Source organism: Spermophilus citellus (assembly GCF_964194105.1).
Source record: "Spermophilus citellus genome assembly, chromosome: 2".
Lineage (NCBI taxonomy): Eukaryota > Metazoa > Chordata > Mammalia > Rodentia > Sciuridae > Spermophilus > Spermophilus citellus.
In genome coordinates, this window is record NC_138183.1 from 239,234,992 (window position 1) to 239,262,852 (window position 27,861).

Consider the following 27,861-nt stretch of genomic DNA (forward strand, 5'->3'; position numbering starts at 1 on the left):
CATACTGGATAGAAGTAGGATTACTCCTTATTTCAGAATGAGATCGACCTTCCTCTTTCAAACTGCAGACAAGCTTCCAAAGGTAAGACTTTCTAGTCAGTAGAAGAAATCAGACTTTGAGATCCTGGGACTGTTTCATTACCCAGGAAATTGTATCACTCAAGCATGTAAGAAAATGTTGATAATAACTTCTGCAGGTGGTAAGTGGCTGTTCAGATTGTATAAAATAGTCCTCAGATTTAGATTAAAAATATTGAAAATTTAAGTCAGGGCCCATGTTATATCTTCAATCAACACTGTTGCTTCCATCTGGAGAAGTAGAAGGCCCAGAGTGAAAAGAAAATTTATCAGTCAGCTTGAAGATTTCTCTCCTTTAATGTCATGAGCCCATAGTAGACCCTGAGCCTTCATGAGCTAGTTGACAATCTGATGTCTGAAGTTTATCTCAGGTGAAGAGTAAGACACAATATAGTGTTCTATGAACACCTGCTGGTTGGATAAATGAAAAGACTGAACATAATACACATCTTTGTATAATAATTACTGCTACTTCCAAATTTGTGATATTTCTGTTCTCTAAGATTAGCATCTGTCAAAGAGTCAATGGCAGATATGACAGGGGATGTTGCAGTCCACAGGGTATGAGAAGGATCACATTATGAAGATATTTTGAATAGGAAGCCAAGGGGAACTGAACAAATGTATACATAAGCAATGTGAGAGGAATAAAGGAAGTGTGAACACTGTGCGTTTGACCTGAAGGATAAGATAGAAGGAAATAGCTTTTTAGCATGAGAAATCCTGGAAGGAATAGATTTATTGTAGAAAATACAATATTTACTTTTGTAATTATGAAAAGGATATCTACTGGAAGATATCACTTAAATAGTTACAGATATCACCTTAAAAAGGGGTGTGTGATAATATAGTAGATATGCAATTCATTGTGTTTTAGTTTAGAATCCTGTGGACTATTCAACCAAAGACTCCAAACCAAAGTGTTTTTAGGGTTTGTCAAGCTGAGACTGATAATTCCTGGTTTGTCAAGTATTCACATGAAACTATTTTTGGTTTTATTGTGTCCTCCCATATAATTTATATGTTGATGTTCTACCTGCAATCCTGCAAAAAAAAACTTTATTTGGAAATTGGGAGTTTGAAAAGATCATCCAGTTATAAAATTATATTAGGCTGGGTTCCAATCCAATATAACTTATAAACTTTTGGAGTAGAAAATTTGATGAGGAAGAATGACAAATTAACACAAGATGGTCATCTGCAAGTCCTTTCTTCATGGTCTTCTGAGGGCTCCACCAGTGCCCATACTTTAATTTTGAATGTCTACCTGCAGGGCTCTGAGACAACACATTTGTGTTTATAACAGCTGTAGCTCCATCAGATGAAGACAGCTTTTGGTATCAGAAAGTGGGGTGCTATTCCTGCAATAATATATGAAGCCAGCTTTGTGATTGATTGATGGATCAGTGTGGGGAGATGTTTGGGAATCATGATAGAAGGAGCCCAGATGGCCTTGAAAAGATGGTGGGTAGAAATATGAACACTGAAAGGTGATGCTGGTGAGGGCTCAGCAAGGAATGAGAAGAATGATGGAGATGTCATCTGTCTTGGAGAACAGAAATCACTGTGAGCACAATGTTCTTGGAAATGTGAATGCTGAGATGCTTGGGGGTAACAGTTCCAGTGGACTGTGGGCCAAAGACAGTGGAGGAAGGGCATAATTTTCTAAAGATTCAGCACCAGGACTGATACAGTGATGGTGGCCTATAGTCTTCCAGTAATAATTAATTTTATCCACTCTTCATATGAAGAGTGAGTTTTTGATATTACAAGTGTGACTTTACTTGTATATATGGCAGATGAATAAATGTGGTTATAATGCTTCTAAGGAGTTTTTCAATCTTTTACAGGTAAACTGCTTTATTCTCTGAAATCAGCATCAATAAAAGAATAAATGGAACATAGAAACAATGAAACTTACTTTGTCCTCTTGGGACTCACACAGAATCCAAAGGAGCAGAAAGTACTTTTTGTTATGTTCTTGTTCTTCTACATTTTGACCATGCTGGGGAACCTGCTCATTGTCATAACTGTAACCTTCAGTAAGACTCTGCACTCTCCAATGTACTTCTTTCTTGCTAACTTGTCATTTTTGGACATCATTTATTCATCAGTCATTTCCCCCAATTTGATTTCAAACTTGTTTTTAGGAAAAGTAATCATATCCTTCAAGTTTTGTATGTTTCAGCTTTTTGCAGAACACCTTTTAGGAGGGACAGAGGTCACTCTTCTGTTGGTGATGGCCTTTGACCGCTATGTGGCCATCTGTAAGCCCTTGCATTATTTGCTTATCATGAGACCATGGGTGTGTGTGGTGCTGCTGGTAGTCTCCTGGGCTGGAGGTTTTGTGCACTCTGTATTTCAACTTGGAACTATTTACAGGCTCCCTTTCTGTGGCTCCAATATCATTGACCACTTTACGTGTGACATGTATCCCTTATTGCAACTTGCCTGTGTTGACACCTATGTCACTGGCCTCTTAGTGATTGTCAATGGGGGGCTGATGTGCTCTATTTTGTTTCTGCTCTTACTCATGTCTTATGGTGTCATCTTCCACTCTCTGAAGAACCTGAGTCAGGAGGGGAGGTGGAAAGCTCTCTCCACCTGTGGCTCCCACATCACAGTGGTTGTCCTCTTCTTTGTCCCCTGTATTTTCATATATGCAAGACCAGCCAAGACTTTCCCCATTGACAAGTCAGTGAGTGTGTTTTACATGGTCGTAACCCCCATGCTGAACCCCTTCATCTACACTCTGAGAAACTCAGAGATGACAAATGCTATGAGGAAACTCTGGAAAAGAAGTCACATCAGGTAGGAAATCACTGAGTTTCCCACTAGAAAGAGAAATATTTCACTATGAAGCTGTGTCCTTAGGATGCATTATTTATTTCAGACTTAAAAAACTGGTGATAATTTTCTAAGGAATTTTTATAATCATAATTAAAGAATATAATATAGGTTTTGACATTAACATATTTCCCCAGTGTATTGCTCATACTGTAATATCTTGTTTACAAGTTACCTAGGAATTTTTGCTGCACATATACTAAGAAGTCAATAGAAATATGCAATCTATTTATGAATAAATTTTTTATATTATTATAAGGATTTGTATTTAATTTTTACATTCATTTTTAGTAGCTATGTTGTCAATTATCATTTTATTTTTGCTTTTTTGGTCATTTTTCTATTATACTAAAGTGCTATATGTATCTTATATATATTTGATTTTACTAGCTTACATTTACTCGTTTGCTTTTTACTGTCTTGTCTCTCTTTTTTGTATATATTTTGTGTATATATATATATATATATATATACACACACACACACACACACACACACACACACATTTTTATTTTTCATTTCACTTGGTCATTTGTATAGATTTATTGATAGTTTTTCTTAATGTCTGAGGAGTCAATTATAGACATGTTGACCCTTTAGTCTTAAAACTCTAAGCCTTTCCAAAATTCAAGACACTAGTTGAATAATCACAGCACAGTGCATAATCAAGAAGTTACACTGAGACAATGCTATTACACAATCCACACAGCTCATTTCTACTTTACTGACTATCCCAATAACATCATCTTTGTGTCAAAAGAGAATACAATGTCACACATTGCATTTTCCTGTCATATGTAAAGCATAGATTTCTTTCATGGGAAACATTCCTAAGCCTTTTATTTTATTTTAGTTTTTTGCTGAATCCAAGTGTCCTCAAGTTGTTTTTCAGAACTTGCCTCTGTAGTTCACTCAATGTCACCTTCAAACTAGCATTTCAATAATAGATTCAGGCAACAAAACACCACATGTCTGTATTATGAACTTTTTTTTTTTTTGCATGTGTGATAAACTTTTAATTCTCTACATGGCTCATGATAAAACTTCAATCTTGAAAAGTATCATGTCACCTTTGAAGAGGTCAGGTGACCATCCAGGCCTGCATAAAAGAACACCAGTGCTCTCCTTCTCACTCTTCAAAGACTTGCAGAGTTCATGGCAGTTGTTTGGTGGAATGTCCTGTGTTCCTCTTTAGGTTTTTGTGCTGTTTCTTGAGGTTGAGGTTCAGGTTATGCCTTTAGTAGAAGGTTTTGCACGTGATCCTGAATTGCTCTTAGATACCATACTTGTGGTCATCACTGTTGGCTGAACAGTTACTTGCAATATCACATTTATTAATTGGCCTCTGATGGTATCTTCTTCTGTGCCTATTCTTGAGAAAAGAAAAACATTTTTAGCCAACTTTTAGTAGACTCTGGAAGCACTTCCTTAAAACAATTTACAGATAATTTGTTTTCCAGGAAATCAGTGGGCACAGTGGTGCACACCTACAATCCCAGCAGCTCAGGAGGCTGAGGCAGAGGATCATAAGTTCAAATCCAGTCACAGCATCTTAATGAGGCCCTCAGCAAGGAAGCAAGACCAATCTTAAATTAGACAATAATGTATATAGCAGCTCAATTCACAATAGCTAGACTGTGGAACCAACCTAGTTGTTCCTCAATGGATAAATGGATAAAGAAAATGTGGTATTTATACTCAATAGAATATTACTCAGTTTTAAAGAAGAGTAAAATTATGGCATTTGCCAGTAAATGGTTGGAGTTGGGGAATATCATGCTAAGCGAAATAAGCCAACCCCACAAAACCAAAGACTAAATGTTTTCTCTAGTGTGCAGATGCTAATTTACAACAAGGTGGGGGGCATTTTGGAAGAATAGTGTTACCTTAGATTAGGTATAGGGAAGTGATGGGAGGGGAGGGGAGGGTATGTGGGGATAGGAAAGATAGAAGAATGAAACAGATATTATTACTGTATGTATATATGTGACTGCATGACCAATATGATTCTGCAACATGTACATTCAGAAAAATTAGAAGTCATATCCCATCTTTGTATGATATATCAAAGTGCATAAATTCATTCTACTGTCATGTATAACTAATTAAAACAAATAAAAAATAAATAAAAAACAAGAATGGTCTGGGGATGTTTTGCTTAGTGGTTAAGCACCCTTGGGTTCAATCCTTGGTGCAAAAAAGGTAGGCAATTTGTTTTTTAGGAACTTATGTACAGGTATGTCCATTAGTTAGCTGGTTCAATAGATTCTCCATTTGTTATCAAGAATGTCTTCTAGATAGAAGAAAGAATAGTGAATTTATGTAATCTGTTTATTCTACAAGTCTGTACAAAGAATTTTTAAGGGACGAGTCTACCCATATTTGATCAGCCCAGGTTTTCATATTTTATGTGTTTTTTACTGGTGTTTGCCTGTAAAGGTTTTGAAGTGTCTCCTCCAACAGGAATAGCAGTAGGGGCGACTACTATGTAGTGAGTATGTTGTGGGTCTGAAGTCTGCAGAGGGAGGCTGGTGACATTGGGAGAGGCTGAGGCTGGAGGACAGGCAGGATGAGGGTCCTGTTTCCTTAACTCACATGGTGCAGGATGCACTCTTTTTACTGCCTGTTCTCAGGGTGGTAGGGTCATCTTTGATGACTAGAATTCCATTTGTGTTCCAGGTATTTTAGTTTTGACATGAAGACTCACATAAAGAGGAGGAATATTTTTTTTAAATGACTTGGAGAAAGAATCATTGATCTTAGTATTTTGCTGTTAAACATGATACTGACTTTGGGTTTAAGATTCATTCCTTCACTTAATGTTTTTTTTTTTAAGAGAAAGTGAGAGAGGGAGAGAGAGAGAGAGAGAGAGAGAGAGAATTTTAATATTTATTTTTTAGTTCTCGGCGGACACAACATCTTTGTTTGTATGTGGTGCTGAGGATCGAACCCGGGCTGCACGCATGCCAGGCAAGCGCGCTACCGCTTGAGCCACATCCCCAGCCCTCCTTCACTTAATGTTAAGAAAAAATATACATATACATATATTATATATGTAAAATATACATATATTTTATATATTTACTTGATACATATAAGTATTTTTCAGAAAGTGACATAGCATTATGCTTAAGAATCTATTAAAATTTATTTAATATTTTTTATTTTGGACCTATTTATGAATATAAATAAAGTTTCAATATTCAATTATACTTGTTCTTAGAATGCTAATTTTGGCCATAGTGCAGAAATGGAGACATTTACTATTATATCTATGACAATTTTTCTTTATCTCTATGCTAGAGACAAAGAAAAATGATTTTGAACACATTTGACAATAAAAAATAATTAATAAGAAACACTAAGAGATAGAAACAAAGAAGTTGATCTGTTGGATATTCCCTGCTTCTATGTCCAACTGTAAATACATATGTACCTAACACCTGATCACCTAAATATGCAAAAGAAATATTAGGTCTTAAGGGAGAGACAAACTCTAGTATAATAATAGATGATGAGGACTTATATTGCCTACTTTCATTAATGGATAGTTCATGTGGACAGAATATCAACTAAGAAACCTCAGACTTCAAGTACACTATAGACCAAATGGACTTAACAGATATTTGTAGAACATTTCCTACAACAGTTGCAGAATTTGTGTTATTTTCATCAGCACACAGAACATTTTCCAGGATAGATCATAAATTAGGCCACAAAAGAAATCTCAGCAGATTTTTGAAATATCAAAATTATGCCATATTCCTTATCTGACCATAACAAAATAAGAAATCAACAACAAAGGGAACTGTGAGAATTGTGCAAACACATGAAAATTAATCAACCATGCTCTGAAACAACAAATGGATTAATGAAGATATAAAAAGGAAAGGAAATACTTCTTGACATAAAAATTGGCACAGAACATTTATAAACATATGGGATGAAAAAAAAAAGCATCACTAAGAGGAAAGTTTAGAGCTAGGGATGCAGCTTAGTGTGAGAGCACTTGCTTGGCATGTTGCAAGGCCCTGGGTTGGGTCCCCAGCCTTGAAGACAAAAGCAAAACAAGGAAAGTTTATACCAATGTAAAATTGAATGATTTCAAAAAAATAAAAATCACAGCATGAAAAATGTAATATTTAAAAAGTTTGACAAAATAAAGTTATTTTGAAAAGTTAAAATAATTAACAAAGTTTTAGTCAAAGCAAAGACAACCCAAATAAACAATATCAGAGATGAATAAGAAGATATTGCAACTGACACCACAGAAATATGGAAGATCATTAGTGATTCTTATAAAGAAGCAGCACACATGGACAAATTGCATATAGAAGACACAGATAAATTCCTGTGCACATATAATAACAAGATTGAAAAGTGAAGAAACAGATCTAAGTTAAGCAATATTGAGTAGCAAAAACACAGTCAGTAATAAAAATCACCCTAGGAAAAAAATCCTAGGACTGGATGGCTTGATTGTAGAATGCTATCAAATTTTGGGGGTGTGTATGTGGTGGTACTGAGGGTTGAACCCAGGGGTGCTTAATCACTGAGCTAATCCCCAGCCCTTTTTATTTTTTTAATATTGAGACAGGGTCTCACTAAGTTACTTAGGGCCTCTCTAAATTGCTGAGGCTGACCTTAAATTTGTATTCCTCATCCCTCAGCCACCTGAGTGGCTGGGATTACAGGCATGCACCATTGCACCTGGATCTACCAATCTTTTAAGGAAGAACTAGTGCTTATTGCACTCTGTTCCAAAAACCTAAAAGGGAAATATAATTCTTCAGACTCATTCTATGAGACCAGCGTTACCCTGGAATTTGGATTTTTTTTTTTTTCTTTTCAAATGAGATATGTTTTCACAGCACTTGAAAGTCAGCTATTTTTTCTTGGCAAGACCAAGTCCTTTTTCTCTAGGGATTGTTCAAGGGAAGAGACCTGTTCAGGAGAGATTACTTCATTTGAATTCATTCCAAATATGCTAACAAGCTAATCTATTAGAAATAGAGATAATATAAAAAAGTCTCAGATGCTATCTGCACATTTAAGTGGAAGGATTATTTTCCTGACAGAATGATGCAAGAGATTCTGAAAACTCAAATTCTCCTCAAGCTAGAACATGTCTTCTGTTAACATCTAGCCCTCTTGTTATAGTTGTGGCTGCTCACAGAAATTTCCAGATATTCTTGGTTTTCTGGGGGTGAGATTGTACAGATATGGGGACATGTTTTTTATTAGGAAGGAAGCGAACTTATGAAGATGCTTTTGATCTTCAGCAATAGACTGAGGAGTTCTGTTTCTACCTATGAAAAAACTCCATCATCAGCTTTTTAATGAGGTTACATCTCAAGTCTCTGCTGTAGAGGTAGTGCTGAATAAGTAGGAAATGAATTATCATAAACACTCAAACTCAATCCTTTTGTTTTCTTCACAATAATTGTCTAAAATAGATAAAAATATCATGTAACTAATTTTAGTGTTGTTTGACTTTTTGTTTAATTGTCATCAAATAATGTGTTCAGCCAAGTTAATTTTTACTAATTAGATCAAATTTGGATGCATTATTATTATATATAATAGTGAGATTCATTGTGATGTATTTGTGAGTGAACATAACATAATTTGATCAATTTATTTTCTCAGTATCGTCCTTTTCCTCCCCTCTTCCCTCAGTCTACCTTCTTCAATTGTACTAGTCTCCCTTTTATTTTCACGAGGTCACTTTTCTTATAAATAGTTTTTTCCCCCTAGCTTCTACATATGAGAGAGAACATATGACCCTTGATCTTGAGTTTGGCTTATTTTGCTCAACATGATCCTTTCCAGTTCCATTAGTTTTCCTGAAATTATAATTAGGTCAGTTTTTTAGATAGTTTTGCAAACATAGCATATTATTTTCTATGAAGACGTTTTTCCAGCAGATGAGAATATTCAACTATGTTTGTGCAATAAATACAGACATTTAAAAAATGTTTTTATATTTAAGGAATTCACTTGGATACATTTACACTTCCCTGAGAGACTAAGATAATGGGAAATTTTGGAAATACGTCTGCTATAGCCACTTGATACTATTCATGGATCCACTGACTGGCCATATTTTATCATGTGTTCTATGAAGAATCATAAGTCCATGAGACACTGCAAGCACTCTAGTAAATGAAGCATTGATTTTTGGAGCAAGGACAAGACCCAAGATGTAAGTTCTTGGAACAACTGCAAATGAAAACTCATTGAAAAGTCCTGTGATCTATTGAAATACAGCAAATATCTCACAGGTCATTTATTCTCAAAGTAGGTATTTGAATTGGGAAAATTAAGTTGGCAAAACAAAAATTAATTAAAATATACCAAGTATATTTGGTTAATGCTACAGCCTGATTAATATTTATTTTTCATTTTGCCAAATGATACTTGTTACATGTATAAGAAATAATCAAATGCATTTATTGCTTTGATTCATGATATATTATATTTTATATGATGTGTAAACAAAAAAAGTATAATTATTTTTAGATCATTTGGATTAGTGACTTTAAAATGTACATCATACCAAGCAAGTCAGAATGTAAGGGAACAAATGTCTGTTATTTCCTGGAAGCATACAGGAGCTTTTATGTGTCAGTCTTAAAATTATCTCAGCAAACATCATAGTACATGGGTATAGAGAAATCCATACTCAGGCAAATACCTCTTTTACTGTCACCTGGATTTTAAAAATTGTTATAGTAAAGAACTATATATGGCGATTTTAAATTATAGGAGTATCATTTTAAAGCGCCATTTTCTTTAAAACTGTATCAAATTACTTTTTTCTGATACAGTGTTAATTTCATGGTTTAGATGGAAAGTATAGTAATATTACTTTTTCAGTGTTTAAAGTATCAAATCTTTGATAACTTAAACTATACATTTATGTGATACATATAGCATAGTTTTATCATTTACATAATGTATATATTATAGTTTGGACACTCTGTTTTTACTGCATGTTCAATAGAATATTTATCCTGGTGAAATTCTACATTTACAATTAATGAGAGTAAATACACCAAACATTGCAAAAAGTAAAAATGAAACAAAAAGAATTGAACAAAGATTACTTTATACTTGTGTATTTTTATTGGTCCTTAGCTTTGACATCCACACAATTCCTGAATCAGAAAAAAGCACTAATGTAAAGAAGACACAAAGAAGGTTCATCACAGCTGGACTCTAGAGAAAGCTCATCTTCACATGTTCTCCCCACTACTAAATCCATGAGAGCCATATCCTCTCACGTGCTTTCAGTCTAAATATGTTCTTGCAGAGGTAAATATTGCTAATACTTATATATAATGTAATAGATAATTCCTTAGACATGCATTTTTATCTTATACCCCAAAATGTGTTCATAAGTTACATGAATACTGTTCTTTAAATCCTGAACTTGGTCAATAATTCTTATTGGATTGATCTGGAGCCTAATTTGTTTTGATGCAATGCTCACAGTGAAATTTTGAAAAATATTAATACTACCTCTCATTCATTTAGATTTTACCAGGTACCCAACAGCACTCACTTCAAGTAACTTACATTTCATAAAAATACCCCAACAGGTAGGTTTGTGGGTATCCCTATCCTAAAAATGATTAAACAGAGGCATAAGGAGGTATATTCAGTTGCCCATGCTCATGTGGATAGCAAGTGGATGCAACTGGGATTGCTCCAGAATCTACTTTATTCATCAAGGTGCTCTGCTTTCTCTCCATGAAAGTCTTGGGTCCTATGTTGATAACCACTGAAGGAGAAATTTATTCATTATTTAGTCACAGTAGTAATCACATCCTGCTTACCACTGGCTAGCACTTTTAAATAGTGATAACTTTGGGGATTTCATTTGATTATACAAATCTTAGAGTTGAAAAGAGTAAAAAGAATAAGTAAAGGTAGGCTCAAAACATTTATAGTGTTGTAGTTGGACAGGAAATAATTCTGATTTCATGTAGTTCAGTCTCTTCATTTTCCAATGTGAAAATGGATACATATTTGTAATTGCATTAAGAAAAATGACAAAACTTCATGCCTTACCAAGCTTCTCATTCCCTCCACTGTGCTGCTTTCTGGAATCTACACAGTGAAGTTCTATTTGTGAACACTGACTGTACTAAGAAACATTAGATATAAAGCCTTACTCCACTGTTCTCTTACTTTTCAGTTTCTCTCTTCTTCTTTACCACCCAGTTCACACCAAGAATTCTGAAAAAAAAAATGTACTAGCAGCTGATACAGTAGTTGGTGATGGTGACACTGAAGGGTTAGTTCAGTAAAATTAAAAAATATTTGTTAAAATCAGGATAGTGTATGTAAAAGTATGCAGAATTTGACAGAGGCAAGAATAGATACAGAATTATAGCTCCATGTCAAAAACGTTGACATTCAGAGCCCAAAGAAGTAATTGGTACAAGGGGAAATGTATTCTATCATTTTTGTAATTATTTGATATAGTTCAAGTCCATTTTCGAAATTTAATGAGAAGGTATGAAGATTGAATGTCATTGAGATGTCAGTGGATGTCTAATGGTGCACTATTAGAGTATTGAGCTAGATTCTTCAGAAGAGGTGATACTTTCAGTGCTACACATATCATTTTGTAAAGTTATTCCCCATAAATAAAACTGATTCAAAGCACTAACTCTACATCAATGTGTATATTTAGGATTTATGCCAACACTATAGGGTAAGTTTCTTGAAAGCAGAAAGTCTTTTCTTGTTCATGATTGCTGTCTTCTGTGCCAAGAACAAAGATGATTGAAAGGAGATATTAAATGTATGAATGACAGTGGTGCCTCTATCTGCTCTTCTCCATAGAGACCCACTGAGATCTTAAGATAGAACCTCTTATTCGTGAGTCCAACAGAATCATCCAAAGGGAAATACAATTGTCAAGAGAAGGTCTACTGGACTCCTAGAAAGAGGACCTCAACAGATGCTTACTAAATGTTGACAGTGTGTTCGCCACTGCAGAAGACAGAAAGATGAAGATGTGCTCTATGACAGAGGGCATTCATGGTCCTGTTCACAGTTTCAGGAAGGTCCTCTTCTCCTGAGCTCTCGTCTCTGATAGAAGCCTCATGGGAGAGTAAATGGGAGAAAATAACAATGTCACTGAATTTGTCCTCCGGGGCCTCACCCAGGATCCTGATGGACAAAAGGCATTATTCACCATGTTTTTACTCATCTACATTGTGACAATGGTGGGCAACCTGCTCATTGTGGTGACTGTCATTGCCAGCTCCTCTTTGGGCTCCCCTATGTATATCTTCCTTGCCTATCTGTCACTCATGGATGCTCTTTATTCTAGTACCATCTCACCCAAGCTGATTACAGACTTACTCTGTGATATAAAGACGATTTCCTTCCCAGCATGCATGGGCCAGCTCTTCATAGAACACCTATTTGGGGGTGCTGAAGTCTTCCTTCTGGTGGTGATGGCCTATGATCGCTATGTGGCCATCTGTAAGCCACTGCACTACTTGAGCATCATGAATCGAAGGGTTTGCATCCTCCTGTTGGTGGTGGCCTGGGCAGGAGGTTTTGTACACTCTGTGGTTCAGCTTGCCTTTGTGTACAATCTCCCCTTCTGTGGTCCCAATGTCATTGACCACTTCATCTGTGACATGTACCCATTATTAGAACTTGCATGCACTGACACCTACTTTATAGGCCTCACCGTGGTTGCCAATGGTGGAGCAATCTGTATGGTCATTTTTATCCTTCTCCTGATCTCCTATGGGTTCATCCTAAACTCCCTTAAAACCTACAGCCTGGAAGGGAGGCGCAAAGCCCTGTCCACCTGCATCTCCCACATCACAGTAGTCGTCCTCTTTTTTGCTCCCTGTATTTTCATGTACGCTAGACCTGTTTCCAACTTTTCCATTGATAAATCAGTGACTATAGTTTATACTGTTGTCACTCCCATGTTGAATCCTTTAATATATACTTTAAGAAATGGAGAGATAAAAAATGCTATGAAAAAACTCTGGTGTAAAAAGTTAACTACAGATTGAATAAGAATGCTCCCTGCTCAACATGATGCTAATTCTAAGGTAACAAACAGGCAGTAAATTTTGCTAAAGGGTTATATAGTCAAGTCTCAATGGATGCTTCTCTTTATTTTTACAAAACCAGAGTACATTATTCTTTCTGATTTAAATCATACTAATAGAGACTATCTGGAAAATGAAAAAAAATGCACAGGTTTGTCCTATTACAAGTACAGGTAAAACTAAAATTTGTTCTTTATCCTATCATTTTATTTAATCGTTGTTCTATCATATTATTATTGTATCATCTTAGAATACTATATTATAATTTTACATATATCCAATAATAAATGCAATTTATTTGTAAATTGTTTAGTGTCTCACCTCTAATATCTTTGACATCATTGAAACTATTTTTGTGCGCATTCCTGATAGCATTCCTCTCTCCCAAGAAGTAAATCCAATGCTACATTTTTGTTTAATCATTTTTTTATTATTTTAATTTTTTTGTTATGTCACACACCAATATACACCTTGACTTAATCAAACAAGTATAAACTCTAACCACTCCATTTCAATCTCTGGCACTCCCTGCTCCCGACCTGTGGTTCCCTCCCTCCACTCTACTGATCCTTCTTGAATCCTTTTACAGCTATTAAAACCAGTTTAATTTTAAATGTACATTTTATTAAAATATAACATTTGTGTTTTCTCATTATTTATATTTATTAACATTGCTTTATATAGGACACAGTTTTCTCAATTTTCTTTATATGTACCATGTTAACTTTCTTAGATATGATCCTGTGGTTTAGTCTCATCATTTCCCAGCTGAGTCATCCCCTGTGTGAACATGTAATGGGTTATGCAGCCTGTTCAGTCATCTGACACCTGGATTTCCTCTTTTTCTTTCACACATACTTTCTATGGCATCCTGATTGAAATTACATTTTGTTAACTAGGATACTTATACATTCACTTTTATAGGTGATTGCATGTTATGATTCACTTTGCCATTCCTCGTTTTATTTTTTACTTCTTTTATTTTCATTATTTTAAAATACTAATTAAAAATAATACTATGTAGACTATCCTATTTGATTTCAATTCATTACATATGCTATTTTTAGTTTAATAGTTTTCCTTTTCCTAAGGCTCTTCAAGAATTTGTTCTTAACAAATATGAGCATATTCAGATAGAGATATGAGTAATATTTCTCCTGTGTAGGAAAGTTTGCACTGGGTATGGTGCCACATGCCTGTAATCCAAGTGACTTGGGAGACCAAGGCAGGAGGATCACATGTTCAAAGTCAACCTCAGCAATTTAGCAAGGCCTTAAGCAACTTATTGCAACATTGTCTCAAAAAATAAAAAGTGTTGAAAATGTGGCTCAGTGGTTGAACCTCTCTGGATTCAAATCTGTGTACAAAAAAAAAATGCATTTATTTCTCAACTTCTTGAAGATCTAGTTCACAGACCTCATTTTCTATTTATTTTCAGTTTTTCCCTTTTCTGTGTAATATTCCCTTAAAAAGATATATTCAGGGTAATGTGTTCAGTGTTCTTTAGGTTCTTCAGGTTGTTACCAAATACTTCCTATGACAAATAATTATACAAGAAAAACTTTTAAATATATCTAAGTGAGTTCCTAGGAATTAGACTGTTACATACATATTTAAAACACATATTTAAAATGTTGATCTTCAGAGTTATTGACAAAATGCCACCCAAGATAAGTTACTGCCTAGAATCTATGAGAATATTTGTTCATCCATATTCTCAAAAACTGTGCTTCAAAGACAGTTTTGGTATATAACAATTTGATTAAAGTTTTCAATTGTGTATTTTAATTGAATTAGATAAATTTAATCCAATTTGAACATAGTTTCCCATGTTTAAAATAATTCATATTTTTTCTATAAATTGGCTATTAATGACTTTTATCTATTTTCTGTGATTGCCAGTCATTTGCAAACTAATAATTTTTATGATTTAATTGTATATGCATAAAATAATGTCTTTTATCACTGCAAATATAATTATTATTTTCCATGTTGTGATTCATTTTTTATGTTTTATGCCACTAAATAATATCTGACTGTGCCGCAGTCTGGCTGGGCACAAAATCACGAGCCACTCACACCTTGTAGATTCAAACAGCAATTCTTTATTCCCGAACTCACACCGGCACCCTACAAGCACGTTCTGGGGAAATCCACACCTCCACTGGGCTCTGTATCCCCCAAAACTCTGAATCCCTTGAGAACTCAACGGGAACTCAAGGAGCAGGCGCGCCTGAGGCAGCAGGATGCGCCCTATTCCCAGCAGGGTACACCTTAAACCTGGAACTGCCCTAAACCCAGAACCCCTAAACCCCATCTGCCCTGGTCCTTGAGCAAGGTCACCTTTCATGCAAAGTCACTGCCCTCTAAGCAACATGAGGTAGGCTGACAAAGAAATTGCCATGCATCATTCCTACTTGGCAATGGCTCTCAGCATAACTGTGTAGCAATAATTCTGTATTTCTATAGTTAAGTTGATCAATATTTTCTTTGGTCTTTATATCTTGTTTGGAAGGGTTTTTCTCATTTTACATTTGTGTGTGTGTGTGTGTGTGTGTGTGTGTGTGTGTGTGTGTGGATTGAACCCAGGGCCTTGTGCATGCCAGGCAAGTACTCTACCAACTGAGCTACATCCCATCCCCTCATTTTACTTCTACCAAAATATTCTTTCACAATTTTAAACATATCTTTTTAGAATTTTTGTGATTTATATTTTATGTTTAAATGTTGGTTCCATTTGGAGTTTATTTTGATACAAGGAGTTTACTAAGGGATTGAGTTTCAGTTATTTTTTTTCTAGATGGAAATTTTTATAGGTGTATAATTATTTTTCCCAATGTTTCAAAATCCAACTTTTATTGTATTCTAAAACTTGTATATGTTTGGATCAAATTAAGTCCTTCATTCTCTTTTACTGATCTCTCAATCTCTGTTCATGAGTGAGTGTGTGTGTGTGTGTGTGTGTGTATATATATGTGTGTGTGTGTGTGTGTGTGTATAAAAGCATGCACACATATAGGGCTATATATTGGCAATATACCTTTCCCAATTAGAAAGGATTATTTGGGTTGTTTCCAGATTATGACTAAAATTGTTTTAATATAATAAATATGTATATCGATGTGTAAGTTTTCACATAAACATAAGTTTTCATTATATTTGGGTAAATAAGAGAAGAGCTATTTTATGGTAAGTGTATGTTTGATTTTGTAAGAAACTGCTAAACTATATTCTAAAGTAAAGCCTTTTGATTCTCAGGTATCAACAAATGATATTTAGGTTCTCTCCATCTTTATCAGAATGTGGTGGTATTGAACTTTTTAAGTGTGGCCATTCTCATTGGTGTGTATTGATATCTTGTGGTTTTAATTTTTATTTTTGAATGACTAATAATATTAAACAACTTTTTATGTGCTGCATTATCAATTATATATCTTCTTTGGTTTTTTGTCTCTTATTCTTTTGATTTTTGAGTTATTTATTACTACTGAAAGTTGAGTTTATTATATATTCTGCAAATAAGTCCTTTCATAAGTTTTATTATTTGCAAATAGTTTGTCCCCATTTGTGACTCACCATTTCACATGCTCTCAAAAAAGTGTGTAAACAATGGAATTCATCATTTTTTATGGAGTACAATACATACTCTATTGTTGATCATGATTTTATTGTCATATTTAGGAAAACTTTGCCTAACTCAACAAAATTTTTCCCTTGATATTCATCCCTTTAGATATGTTATAGTTTTAGAATGTTTAAGTCTATAAGCCATTTTGGGCTCACTGTTGGTTATGTTGTGAAGTGTTAATCAAAGTTCATTTTTGCAAATTAATACAATTATTACCTAACTGATTATTGAAAGACTGCTGCTCTATTTTGAGTTGTCTCTGCACTTTTGTCTCACCCACTGGATGTGTGTGTCTATTTCTGGACTATCTGTTCTGTTTAAGTAACCTATGTTTGTCTCATCTCCAACATCACACTTCATGGTAGGTATGGAAATCCAGCAGTGTAGGCCTTCAACTATGTCCAAGCCACTGGGATTAAAGACATATGCCACCATGCCAGGTTATTCTAGTTCTTTTGTTTTTCCAGGCAATTTTTTGAATAGGTTTGTCAGTTTCCTTCAAAAAATTGAGTTGTTGTAATTTCTTTGAAGAATAGATCAATTAGAGGAGATCTGAGACCTTGGGAAGTCTTCCAATTTGTTGCTGTGGCTGATCGTAAGTCCTTTGGGTATAGACTGGGGAGTGGAATAGCTGGGTCAAATGGTGGTTCAATTCCAAGTCCAAGGAATCTCCATACTGCTTTACAGATTGGTTGCACCCATTTGCAGTCCCAAGAGCAATGTATGAGGATGCCTACCTCTCCATCTTCACCAACACTTATTGTTGTTTGTATTCTTCATAGCTGCCATTCTGACTGGTGTGAGATGAAATCTTAGGTTAGATTTGCATTTCTCAGATGTGGAATGTTTTTTTCATATATTTGTTAATCCATTGAGTATCTTCTGTTTACCTGTGATGAGTCCTTGCTTCCTGAGATGCTGAAGTATGACACCAGAGAAGCATGCAGAGGCAAGTGTAGAGTGGAAAAGTGGAAGGCTTTATTAAAGGATAGCAGAAAAGACTTCCTCCTGGAGGAAGAAGGGGAGCCCAAAAAATCCCAGTGGCTCTGGAGAATGAGGCAAGAGGATTCCAAGTTCAAAGCCAGCCCCAGCAACTTAGTGAGGCTCTAAGCAATGTAGTGAGAACTTGTCTCAAAATTTAAATAAATAAATAAATAAACAAATATATAAATAAATAAAATAAAAAGGGGCTTGGGATATGGCTCAGTGATTAGGCAGCCCTGGGTTCAATCCCTGGCACAAAAAAATTTGATTAATATCTTTCTCCAATTCCCCTGATATTCCTTCCTGCCCCCCACCCCTCCCTCTACTTCTCCTTTCATTATTGTGTTTCCAATTCACTTAGACAAGACCCAAGTCTTTAGGAAATTATTGTTCAAGGGAAGAAACCTGTTCAGGAGAGATTATGTCATTTGAATTTGTTCTAAATACACTAACAAACTAATCTATTAAAAGTAGTGATGATGCTCAAGGTCATAGACTGTATCTGCACATATAAGTGGAAATATTATTTTCCTATTAGAATGACCTGAGAGGTTTTTGAAGCTCAAATTCTACCCAAGCTGGAGCATGTCTTTAGCTTCTGTCTTGTCCTTGAGACAAAAAAATATATTTTTTTTGGTTATATCCATTATTGCTTGCTTAAGTTTGTGGAAGGGCTCAATTTCCTGGAAATAGAATGAGTAGACACACGGGAATATGATTTTAATTAGGAAAGAATGGGCCTCAGGAAGGTGCTATTTGAGTGACTTCAAGATTGAAGAGTTTTGCCTCTACATGTGAGAAGCCTCCTGCATCAGCTTTTTTAAAAATATTTTTTTAGTTGTTGATGGACCTTTACTTAATTTTATTTATACACGGCACTGAGAATTGAATGGAGTGCCTCTCACAGGCTAGGCAAGTGCTCTACCACTGAGCCACAACCCCAGCCGCCCAGCATCAGCTTTTCCATGAGGTCAAATCCCAGCTTTTGACCTGTTAGCCGCAGAACCTAACAGGCACACAAATTACCATAAATCCTCAAAGTAAAAAGCCTTTTATTTATGTCACCATAATTGACTGAAAAACTCACATGACTAATTTTAGTGTTGTTAAACATCTTTTGTTTATTTGTACCACCAAGAATGTGTTTGGCCAAGTTAATTTGCACTAATTAGATCAGTTTTTTAGACAATCTTGCAAACATAGCACGATTATTTTTTATGAAGATGTTTTCCCAGCAGGTGAGAATATTCAATGTCTTTGTCCAAAAAATACTGACATTATTTTAAAATATTTTTATATTTCAGGTATTCACTTAGATAAATTTACATTTCTTTGAAAGACTGAGATAATGGAGATCCATGGAAATATCTCTGCTCTAGTCACTTGGAACTATTCATGGATCCACTGAATAGCCATATATTATCATGTCTTAATGAAGAGTCATGGGTACATGAGGCACCTGCTGGCACCCTCACTGATAGAAACATTGATTTTTGGAGTAAGGACAAGACCCAAGATGTAAGTTCTTGGAACAACTAAAACTGAGTATTTGTTGAAAAGTTCTGTGATCTACTGAAATACAGAGAACGTCTTACAGTTCAGGCAGTATCTGAATTGGGAAAATTAAGTTGGGAAAACAGATATTATTCAGAACACACAAAATACATATTATTTTAGTGTTATAGTCTAATAAAATGTTCATTTTTCATTTTGGCAGAAAAGCGGTACATGTTACTTACATAGCAAATAATCCAGGGCATTTATTACTTTAATATTATATTCAACATGATGTTAGAATTATAATTATTTTTAAATTTATTTGAGTCAATTAATCTAAAATTTCATATCATGTGAACTGTGTTAGAATGTAAAGGAACACATATCTAATTATGTTCTGGAAGCACACAAATCATTTGTATGTTAATCTTAAAATTATCCAAGCTAACATGTTAGTATGTATAAAGAAACAGGGAAGTACCTCATCTACTATCACTTAGACTTATACAACTGCTAAAGTACTAACTATATGGGGCATTTTAAAATTATGGAATCATGGTATGTATGTATGTAAATGTGCCAAAAGGAATATTTCCTTTATGCTTATGCAGAAAGCACCAACCAAAATAAATAAATGAAAAAGTAAAAGGAAGATCAGTAGAGTAGAAGAGGGAGAAAAGAAAGGAAGAATGGAAGGAAAAGGGATGTGGAATTGGGATTAAAATAAAATTCCTTTTATATATAATTTTATCAAAAGGGACCCAAATACTGTGTGTGATTATGGGGGTATAATTTAAAAAAAAAAAAACATTATTTTACAGAAAAAATATAAGACTATCATTTTAAGAAGCCATGTTCTTAAAAATTCTATTAAATTATGTTCATTTTCCTAGAAAAGAGTTTACCTCATGGTTTAAGTTGAAAGAATAATAACAATTTTTTATCATTCGATATTGTACACTATACAATATAGTGCAAATAGTCTATTTTTAGCCCATTATGTAAATAATTAACCTGGCTGGTAGACTTTTCCTGGTGAAAGCCTATATTGATAATTAGTGTGAGAAAGGACACTAACAATGCAAAGAGTAAGATGTAAAACAAAGAGAACTGGACATAGACTACTTCATACGCTTCCATTCTTCAGCAGGTGAGCCTTTACCAGTATGCAGTTTCAACAATGACAGGACTCCTGAATCTGATGAAAGAAGTAACGGAAGGGAGAGGTATAGAAGGTTCATCACAGTTTCTTCTAGGGAAAACTCACACTCATTCTGCACACATCCATGTGAATGTGAATCCATGTGAATTCCCTTACTTGCTTCTAGTCTAAATATGTTCCTTCACAGGAATATTGTGAATATTGCTGGTATTTACTTATATACAATAAAATCTATAATTCCTATGACAAACAATTTTATCTTATACCCCAAAGTGGTCCATGAGTTACAGGTATACCCTTCTTTATACCCTGGACTACGTCATTAATTCTTATTGGATAGACAGAGATTCCAGCAATTTTCTTTTGATCCAATGCTCACAGTGAAGCATTCAGAAACATTAATAATAGCTATCGTTTTTCAGATTTTATAAGTTTCCAATAGTGCTCCAGGACTCCACATGTAATTTTCAGAAAAACCACTGGTAGTTAAATGCTATGGGTATCCTCATTTTAACACTGATAAAATGAAGGTACACTGAGGTATATTCAGCTGCCCACAGCCACATGTACTTCAACCCAGGGACTGTGACTCCAGAGCCCACATTACTCACTGGGCTGTGCTCTCTTGGGTCCTAGCAAGGCTACAAGGGATGAGGAATTTAGTGGTCATTGTTTGAACAGTAGTTATCACATTCTATTCACCTAACCATTTTCAAGAAACAGTAATAAGCTCAGAAGTTGTTATTTGGTTATGGAAATGTTAAAAAAGAAGAAATGTCAATAGATTAGAAAAAAGTAAGGTTAATACCCAAATAGTGTTGTAGATAGTTAGACAGGCAATGATGCTGACATCATCTAGTTCAATCCCTTTCTTTTCCACTGTGTCAACTGAAACCTACTTGTAATTACATTTAGAAAATGACAAACCCATGCATTCTCATGCTGAGTATGGAATTTTCCCTTGAGTATGCTGTCTTTTGGAATCTGGAAATGAAGTTCTTGGAAGCACATTTTGTACTTAAGAAGTGTTATGTTATTAGCCTTGCTACTCTGTTCTCACCTCTCCTGTAAGCTTCTATCATCCCCCCCTCACTAACCAGCTCACCTCAAGAGTTCTGAGATCAACCTACCAGCTGCTCAGGCAGTAGTTGGGGACAGTCAAGCATTAGTTGCTAAATGTCAGAATACTGAGGCTCAGGGGTAGAGCATTTGCCTAGCATGTGTGAGGCACTGGGTTCGAGTCTCAGCACCACATATAAATAAATAAAATAAAAGTTCATTGACAACTAAAAAAATTTTAGTTATTTAGTTATTTTAAAAAATAACTAGCACGTGAAAACACTGGCATGTCCATTTTAAATGAATGGATAGAGAGATATATTATACACATGCATATTATATGTAATTTAGCCTTAAATTGCAAAGATAGCCTGTCATGTGTACCCAGAGGACATTATGTTAGAGTCAGAAGAACAACTCAGGTTGATCTAACTTAAATGTGGAATATAAAATGTCAAACACATAGAAGCAGAGAGCAGAGTGCTGCTGTTAAGGCCTAGAGAGATAGAGAAGATGGGAAAGGCTACAAGGAAGCCTGGGTGCTTTGTAGGTTGTAGTTAAGACTACAGAGTTCCAGTGCGTGAGATAAATGAAATAGAGCATGGTAACCACAGTTAGCAAGACTGTATTGCATACTTGACATTTCCTAAAAGGATAGGTTTTTAGTGTTCTAACCACAAAAATAAGTGAAAGAAAATAATAGCTATCTGAGGTGATTCACTTAATTGTAGTGATTATTTCACATATATACAAATATCAAAAAATCTAGTTATACTCATGAAGTATATGTGATTCCTATTTGGCAATTATGTATCAATAGATGTATAACTGTATAACTTTGAAAATTTAAAAGCAGAAAAAAATGATGATGGTACTAGCTAAAATATGCTAATTCCCAGTGCAGATGAACATTTCTTCACGTGTGTTTCTACTTGTAAAATATATTCCAGTGAGATTTATAGTTAGATTATTTTTTAATTTACAGTTGCATCTCAATTGCATGGAATGATGAGTTTCGTTGTGATATGTTTGCACATACATAAAAGCAAAATGGGTCAATTTCACTCCCAAATTCCCCCAAACCTCCTCTCACTCCTCCAATCTCCTCTCTCTCCCCACTCCTATCCCTGGACCTTAATGGTGGTCACTCTTCTACCTGCAGTTAGATTATTATGTTTCAAATTCACTTAGGTTGCTAAATTTGTAATAATTGGGGAAAATTTAGTTACATTTTTAATCAATAATTAGTTAAGTTCTTTATAATCAGATATATATTCTATCTGATTTAAGTACTTTGAAATATTATCAATGGATATTATGCTCCAGTGTATTTTGGTGAATCTTCTTTAAACAAATAGAAATATTTAGAATCATCCTACCCCTGTTTTCTCATTCCCTAATCCTCTACTAATACACATACTATCAATTGGTCCATTTGAAACTATGTGATAAATATGAGCTTTTTTTGAGCGGTGAACCCACTTCACCTGCACTTGAATGGAGTTTTCAGTGACTCTCCTGAAATCAGTTCCCCTCACCTTCTGATTGTGAGTACAGAGCTCAACTGAAAACCCAGAAGTTAAACTGTATACTCACTGAATTCACCTATTTTGCAGGTCACAATTTTTATAGGAAAGTTTGTACAATTTCATTTCTGTTCACACTGACTCACTCCTTTTGGTGATTTGACCTCAAGATGTTCATTTAGGATCTTTTCCCCAGAGCTCATGTTTTTGTAAATCTTATTCTGCATAGTTATTATTCTTGTGGCATCTCTGGAGATGCATAGTCTACATTCAGAATTATACTGAAGGTCCCAATGAATTTAATTAGAGAAAAGTCACCCTTGGAGAGGCAGCACTTGCATGATTTGACAATATGTGCTGTGATTCAAATCTAGATAAAATGTGCTCAGACCTCTGCCCTTACTTCAAAGACGGTTTTCTACATCAATATTCACTTGACTATTTTTTAAATTGAAATGATAAACTAGAAACATAATAAAATAGGGATCAGAAATAATCTTCATTGTTTAGACAACCCAAGATTCAGTTATGCTGCATGAAAACAGACTAGTATACCTGACTAAGAATCAAAATGCTTTAAAGGCTATTTCATTTGTGGTGTAAAACACAAATTGCAAATATTTATCTTAAAATATGTGATTATCTCTCCCACAAAATTCAGCTTTTTTAACCTCAAAATGCTTATTCAATAATTGCTTTTTTAAAAAATTCTGAATAATTTTGTCAACAATGAAGATTTGGGGTTTCATTGTTCATTGTCAAGATTCAGATACCTTGAGATAATGGCATTCTTTTAAAAAATTATTTTTTTTAGTTGTTGTTGTACCTTTGTTTTATTCATTTATTTATGAGAATTAAACCCCCTGCCTCATATATGCAAGGCAAATGCTCTACCACTGGGCCACAACCTCAGCCCAATAATAGCATTTTTGATATTCATTTTAGAAATGTCAACACTTTAAAATGTAGCATTTTTTTTCCTGAAAATTTGATGAGTCATATTTCCTGGAAGTACAGAAAGAATTGGTTATGTGGATGCGTTTGAAGGTCAAGAGATGGTGCATATGAAGCTCTTATCATGTAGGACCCAGGAGAAAGCTCCACAATCCAGACCTTGAAGGGAATGACTGTCTCCTTATGTAGGTAATGCAGGAAGTGTATTTATCTGTAACTTTCTGAACTTAGCTTTATAGTATGCAGCAGTAGATTGGGGATGTAAGAACTCAGTCTTTCATAAGTTTTTCTAAGTAGTTTTAATAATCACTAGGTGTCCTTTGTGATTGCTAAAATACTTTTTTTTTGTATTTTGAATTGACTCAAATCTGTGATATTATTTTTGGATATTTTAAAATCCCAGAATAAATTCATTTTCTCTAACTGAACTGTTCTTAGAAACTAATTTCAAGTGGAACCATTTGGGAGATATTTTAATGTACAGATAGGTGTCTGTGAATCACCTCATAAGGCCAACTGAATTATTCTCTAAGTATTGTTTGGCATGTTAAAAATTAGAGCATGAGGTAACATCTGTAGAAATTAAATAAGTGACTTTCAAGAACCCATTGCAAAACGTAAGTCGGCAAGCTGTCACTTTAGGTCAGAAGAATGGCAGGTCTCCTGCCAAGACTGAAGATGACTACTGGATTCAGTAAAGCTTAGGGGTGTGTATACAGGGCATGGATGTGGAGCGCTTGCTTGAAAGAGATGTGGGCATGAATGGATTTGGATATTTCTCTTTAAATAGGCTTAGAGAATTATGCAGAAGAAGCAGGAAAAATAATGATACAGGAAATGGAGGGGGAAATTACAGGAGCCATGTACTGAAGAATGGTAGTGGAGACCAGATCTATTGCATGAGCAGAGAGATGGGAGGTGGTCGGGAACACAGAGGATCCATGTTTATGAAGAGGAAGCAGGGGAGAATTATGCAGTCAGAGGAAAGTGACTATCAAAAAAGGATTGTGAGTAACTGATTGTCATTACTAGAATTATTTTAAGAGATAACTGGGCTAGTGAATGTTGATTGTACTGATTATGTAAGGTTGTGTGTGTGTGTGTGTGTTTGTGTGTGTGTGTGTGAAATCTCTCTTTCTCTCTCTCTGTGCGTCTCTCTCTAGCTTGGATTCTCCTCTCTTGTCATTTTCATTCTTTTGCACTCAATTTCTTGCTTCTCCATGCATCAATAATACAGATGTAAGAACGCTTGCAACAAAACACATCTCTCTCCATATTTTTCCATGTTCATAAAATCATAGACATTTGTAAGTGGATAATGTATGATATTTTTATTATTGCTTTATAACAATCTTAGTATACATAGTTCTATGCTTATTTATTTCTTATTAAACAATAACCTGGGAAATTTTCTTTAAGAATATTAATATAGCTGTAATTATTATTTTAAATGGCTATTTTCCATTTGATAGAAGTTCTATTCAAGCATTTCTTTATTTAAATTCACTTTGAATTTGGAAGTTTTATTTTTTTTAAATGCCATTAAAAATAAAGCCTCAAAACCTGCCATGAAAATATCCTATGTGCTGGGGATTTAATTTTTATGGAGTGGATTTTATGGAACAGAAGTGTCATTACAGATATAAAAAGTACATGTATTTTTACTTTCAGTAAAGTTTGCCAAATTATATCAAAACTGTTATATAATTCATATTTTGCTAGCAGTGTAAGAAAATTTTCTTTTCATTTTTACCAACTACATTTTTTGTCAGTCTGATGGACATAAAGTAATGTCTTTTTTTAATTTTTAATTTTTCTGTTAACAGGTGAGTTTCAGCATCTTATACTATGTTTTGTGGCCATATGGATGTGTTTTTCTTTTAATTGATTATTCATATCCTTGTTCTACATTACTATTTATTTGTCTTTTATGTATTAATTGCTTAAAGCCCTTTGTCTATTTTAGATATTACCTCTCTGTATGTCTTCTAAAATGTACATCTTGGCTCCACATACCTTTTTACTATTGGCTTTATGGTATCCTTTGCTAAATTATTAAAAAAAAACTTTGATTGTGTCAAATGTACTTATTTGGAATTTTATTATTTGAGAAGATTCCTCTTTCCTTTATTTCATGGTGCTGGATTTGAACCCAGGGCCTCATGCATGCTGGGCAAGCACTCTACAAATGAGCTCCCTGAGATTTTACTAGGCCTAGAAGGTGCAAAGTCATCTCCCTTTTATTAACCTAAAAATAAATATAAACTAAAGCTTGCTTTAGTTTTATTTTGGATCTTTAATCCATTTTTATTTTATTTTTATTTATAGTATTATCCATATTTGCAATTTTTACTAGATACAAGTGGAAATGTAGTTGTGGCAGAGTCATTTATTTAAAAATCATTCTCTACATATGCCTTTAATTTCTTATTCCTCTCTCTTTAGTCTGTAAGACCCCTGAGGCTACACATAATGTTTTAATCACTCTTATAATTTTATAATCTTTGACAGGCCTAAAACATAGTAAGTTATAATGCCTATTTATGTAATACATAAGGAAATTATCCTTAAATTTAATAAAGTCATCAGTAATAAATCTATTTGCAGATAATTTTGTTCTTATCAGTGAAATAATGACATCCTGAAGCACAGATGGAACAAAGGAACAATGTGACTGAATTTGTCCTCTTGGGGCTCACTCAGAGCCTCCAGGGTCAGAGAATATTATTCGTGGTGTTCTTGGTCATCTACGTGGTGACGATGGCAGGCAACCTACTCATTGTTGTGACTGTGGTGGTCAGCCCGGCCTTGGATACTCCTATGTACTTCTTTCTTGGCTACTTATCATTTATGGATGCTGTTTATTCTACTACGGTTACCCCAAATATGATTATAGACTTACTCTATGAGAAGAAAACCATTTCCTTCCAAGCTTGTATGACCCAGCTTTTTATAGGACACTTATTTGGTGGTGCTGAGATTTTACTCCTGGTGGTCATGGCCTATGACCGCTACGTGGCCATCTGCAAACCCCTGCATTATCTGACCATCATGAACCAACGGTTGTGTGTTCTGCTGCTGCTGTTGGCCTGGGTTGGGGGTTTTGTGCATGCTGTAGTTCAACTTCTCTTTGTTTACAACCTTCCCTTTTGTGGCCCCAATGTCATTGACCACTTCATCTGTGACATGTACCCTTTACTAAAACTTGCCTGCACTGACACCTATGCTATTGGCCTTACAGTGGTTGCCAATGATGGGGCAATCTGTGTGGTCATCTTTGTTCTCTTGCTTATTTCCTATGGGGTCATCCTGCATTCCTTGAAGAATCTCAGTCAGGAGGGGAGACACAAAGCCTTGTCCACCTGTGGCTCACACATCACTGTGGTGATCCTCTTTTTTGTTCCTTGCATTTTTATGTATGTGAGACCTCCTTCTACCTTACCCATTGATAAATCCTTGACTGTGTTTTATACTGTTATCACCCCTATGTTGAACCCCTTAATCTACACCCTAAGAAATGCAGAGATGAAAAATGCCATGAAGAAACTCTGGACTCCAAAACGAACGTGAGGTGGCAGAGAAACGTAGCACCCATTTTCAACAAAGAGCTGTTTCTTTCCGGAAAGCCATATATCATTCTTTCATTGTAGTAAGATTTCTTTCAGGTGTAGTAATTGTGCATGACCACAAGCTTTTGGTATGCGAATTTTCCAATGATCCACATATATTTTTAAGATTGTCAGGATTGTTTTGGAAAACACATGTTCGTTTTTGGGGTATAAAATGGTTCTCTTGAGACTATAGATTTATGTGCCATAATTGATATTGTAATTTTATTTTACTTAATGCAAGATGTTATCAATTATTTTTTAATAAAATCAATCTTTTTTTCAGAATTAATAATGCTTATCAAAAATTTGAAAGAATAAAATAAGAAATAATATGTAAATATTTTATAAATACTTTGTCTATTCCTTTCCTGACTAATGCACACAACATTAATAAATCATTTTAATGTTGAGGTACATACTT

The 27,861-nt window shown here is 34.7% G+C and overlaps 3 protein-coding genes across 3 annotated transcripts; all 3 read left to right on the forward strand.

Annotated features, from left to right (window-relative positions):
* Positions 1-1,972: 1,972 nt before the first annotated feature.
* LOC308639343 (olfactory receptor 4A47-like) lies at positions 1,973-2,893 on the forward strand (the record flags this gene model as incomplete). The annotated part of the gene is made up of 1 exon (XM_081277594.1): positions 1,973-2,893. One exon carries the CDS (start codon positions 1,973-1,975, stop codon positions 2,891-2,893), a length of 921 nt encoding a protein of 306 aa, XP_081133720.1.
* A 9,163-nt stretch (positions 2,894-12,056) lies between these two features.
* On the forward strand, positions 12,057-12,980 carry LOC308639234 (olfactory receptor 4A16-like; the record flags this gene model as incomplete). Its single annotated transcript, XM_081277441.1, has 1 exon — positions 12,057-12,980. The coding sequence occupies one exon, from the start codon at positions 12,057-12,059 to the stop codon at positions 12,978-12,980; it is 924 nt and encodes a 307-aa protein (XP_081133567.1).
* Positions 12,981-26,481: 13,501 nt separating this feature from the next.
* LOC308639365 (olfactory receptor 4A15-like) lies at positions 26,482-27,399 on the forward strand (the record flags this gene model as incomplete). Its single annotated transcript, XM_081277636.1, has 1 exon — positions 26,482-27,399. The coding sequence occupies one exon, from the start codon at positions 26,482-26,484 to the stop codon at positions 27,397-27,399; it is 918 nt and encodes a 305-aa protein (XP_081133762.1).
* Between the last annotated feature and the right edge of the window lie 462 nt (positions 27,400-27,861).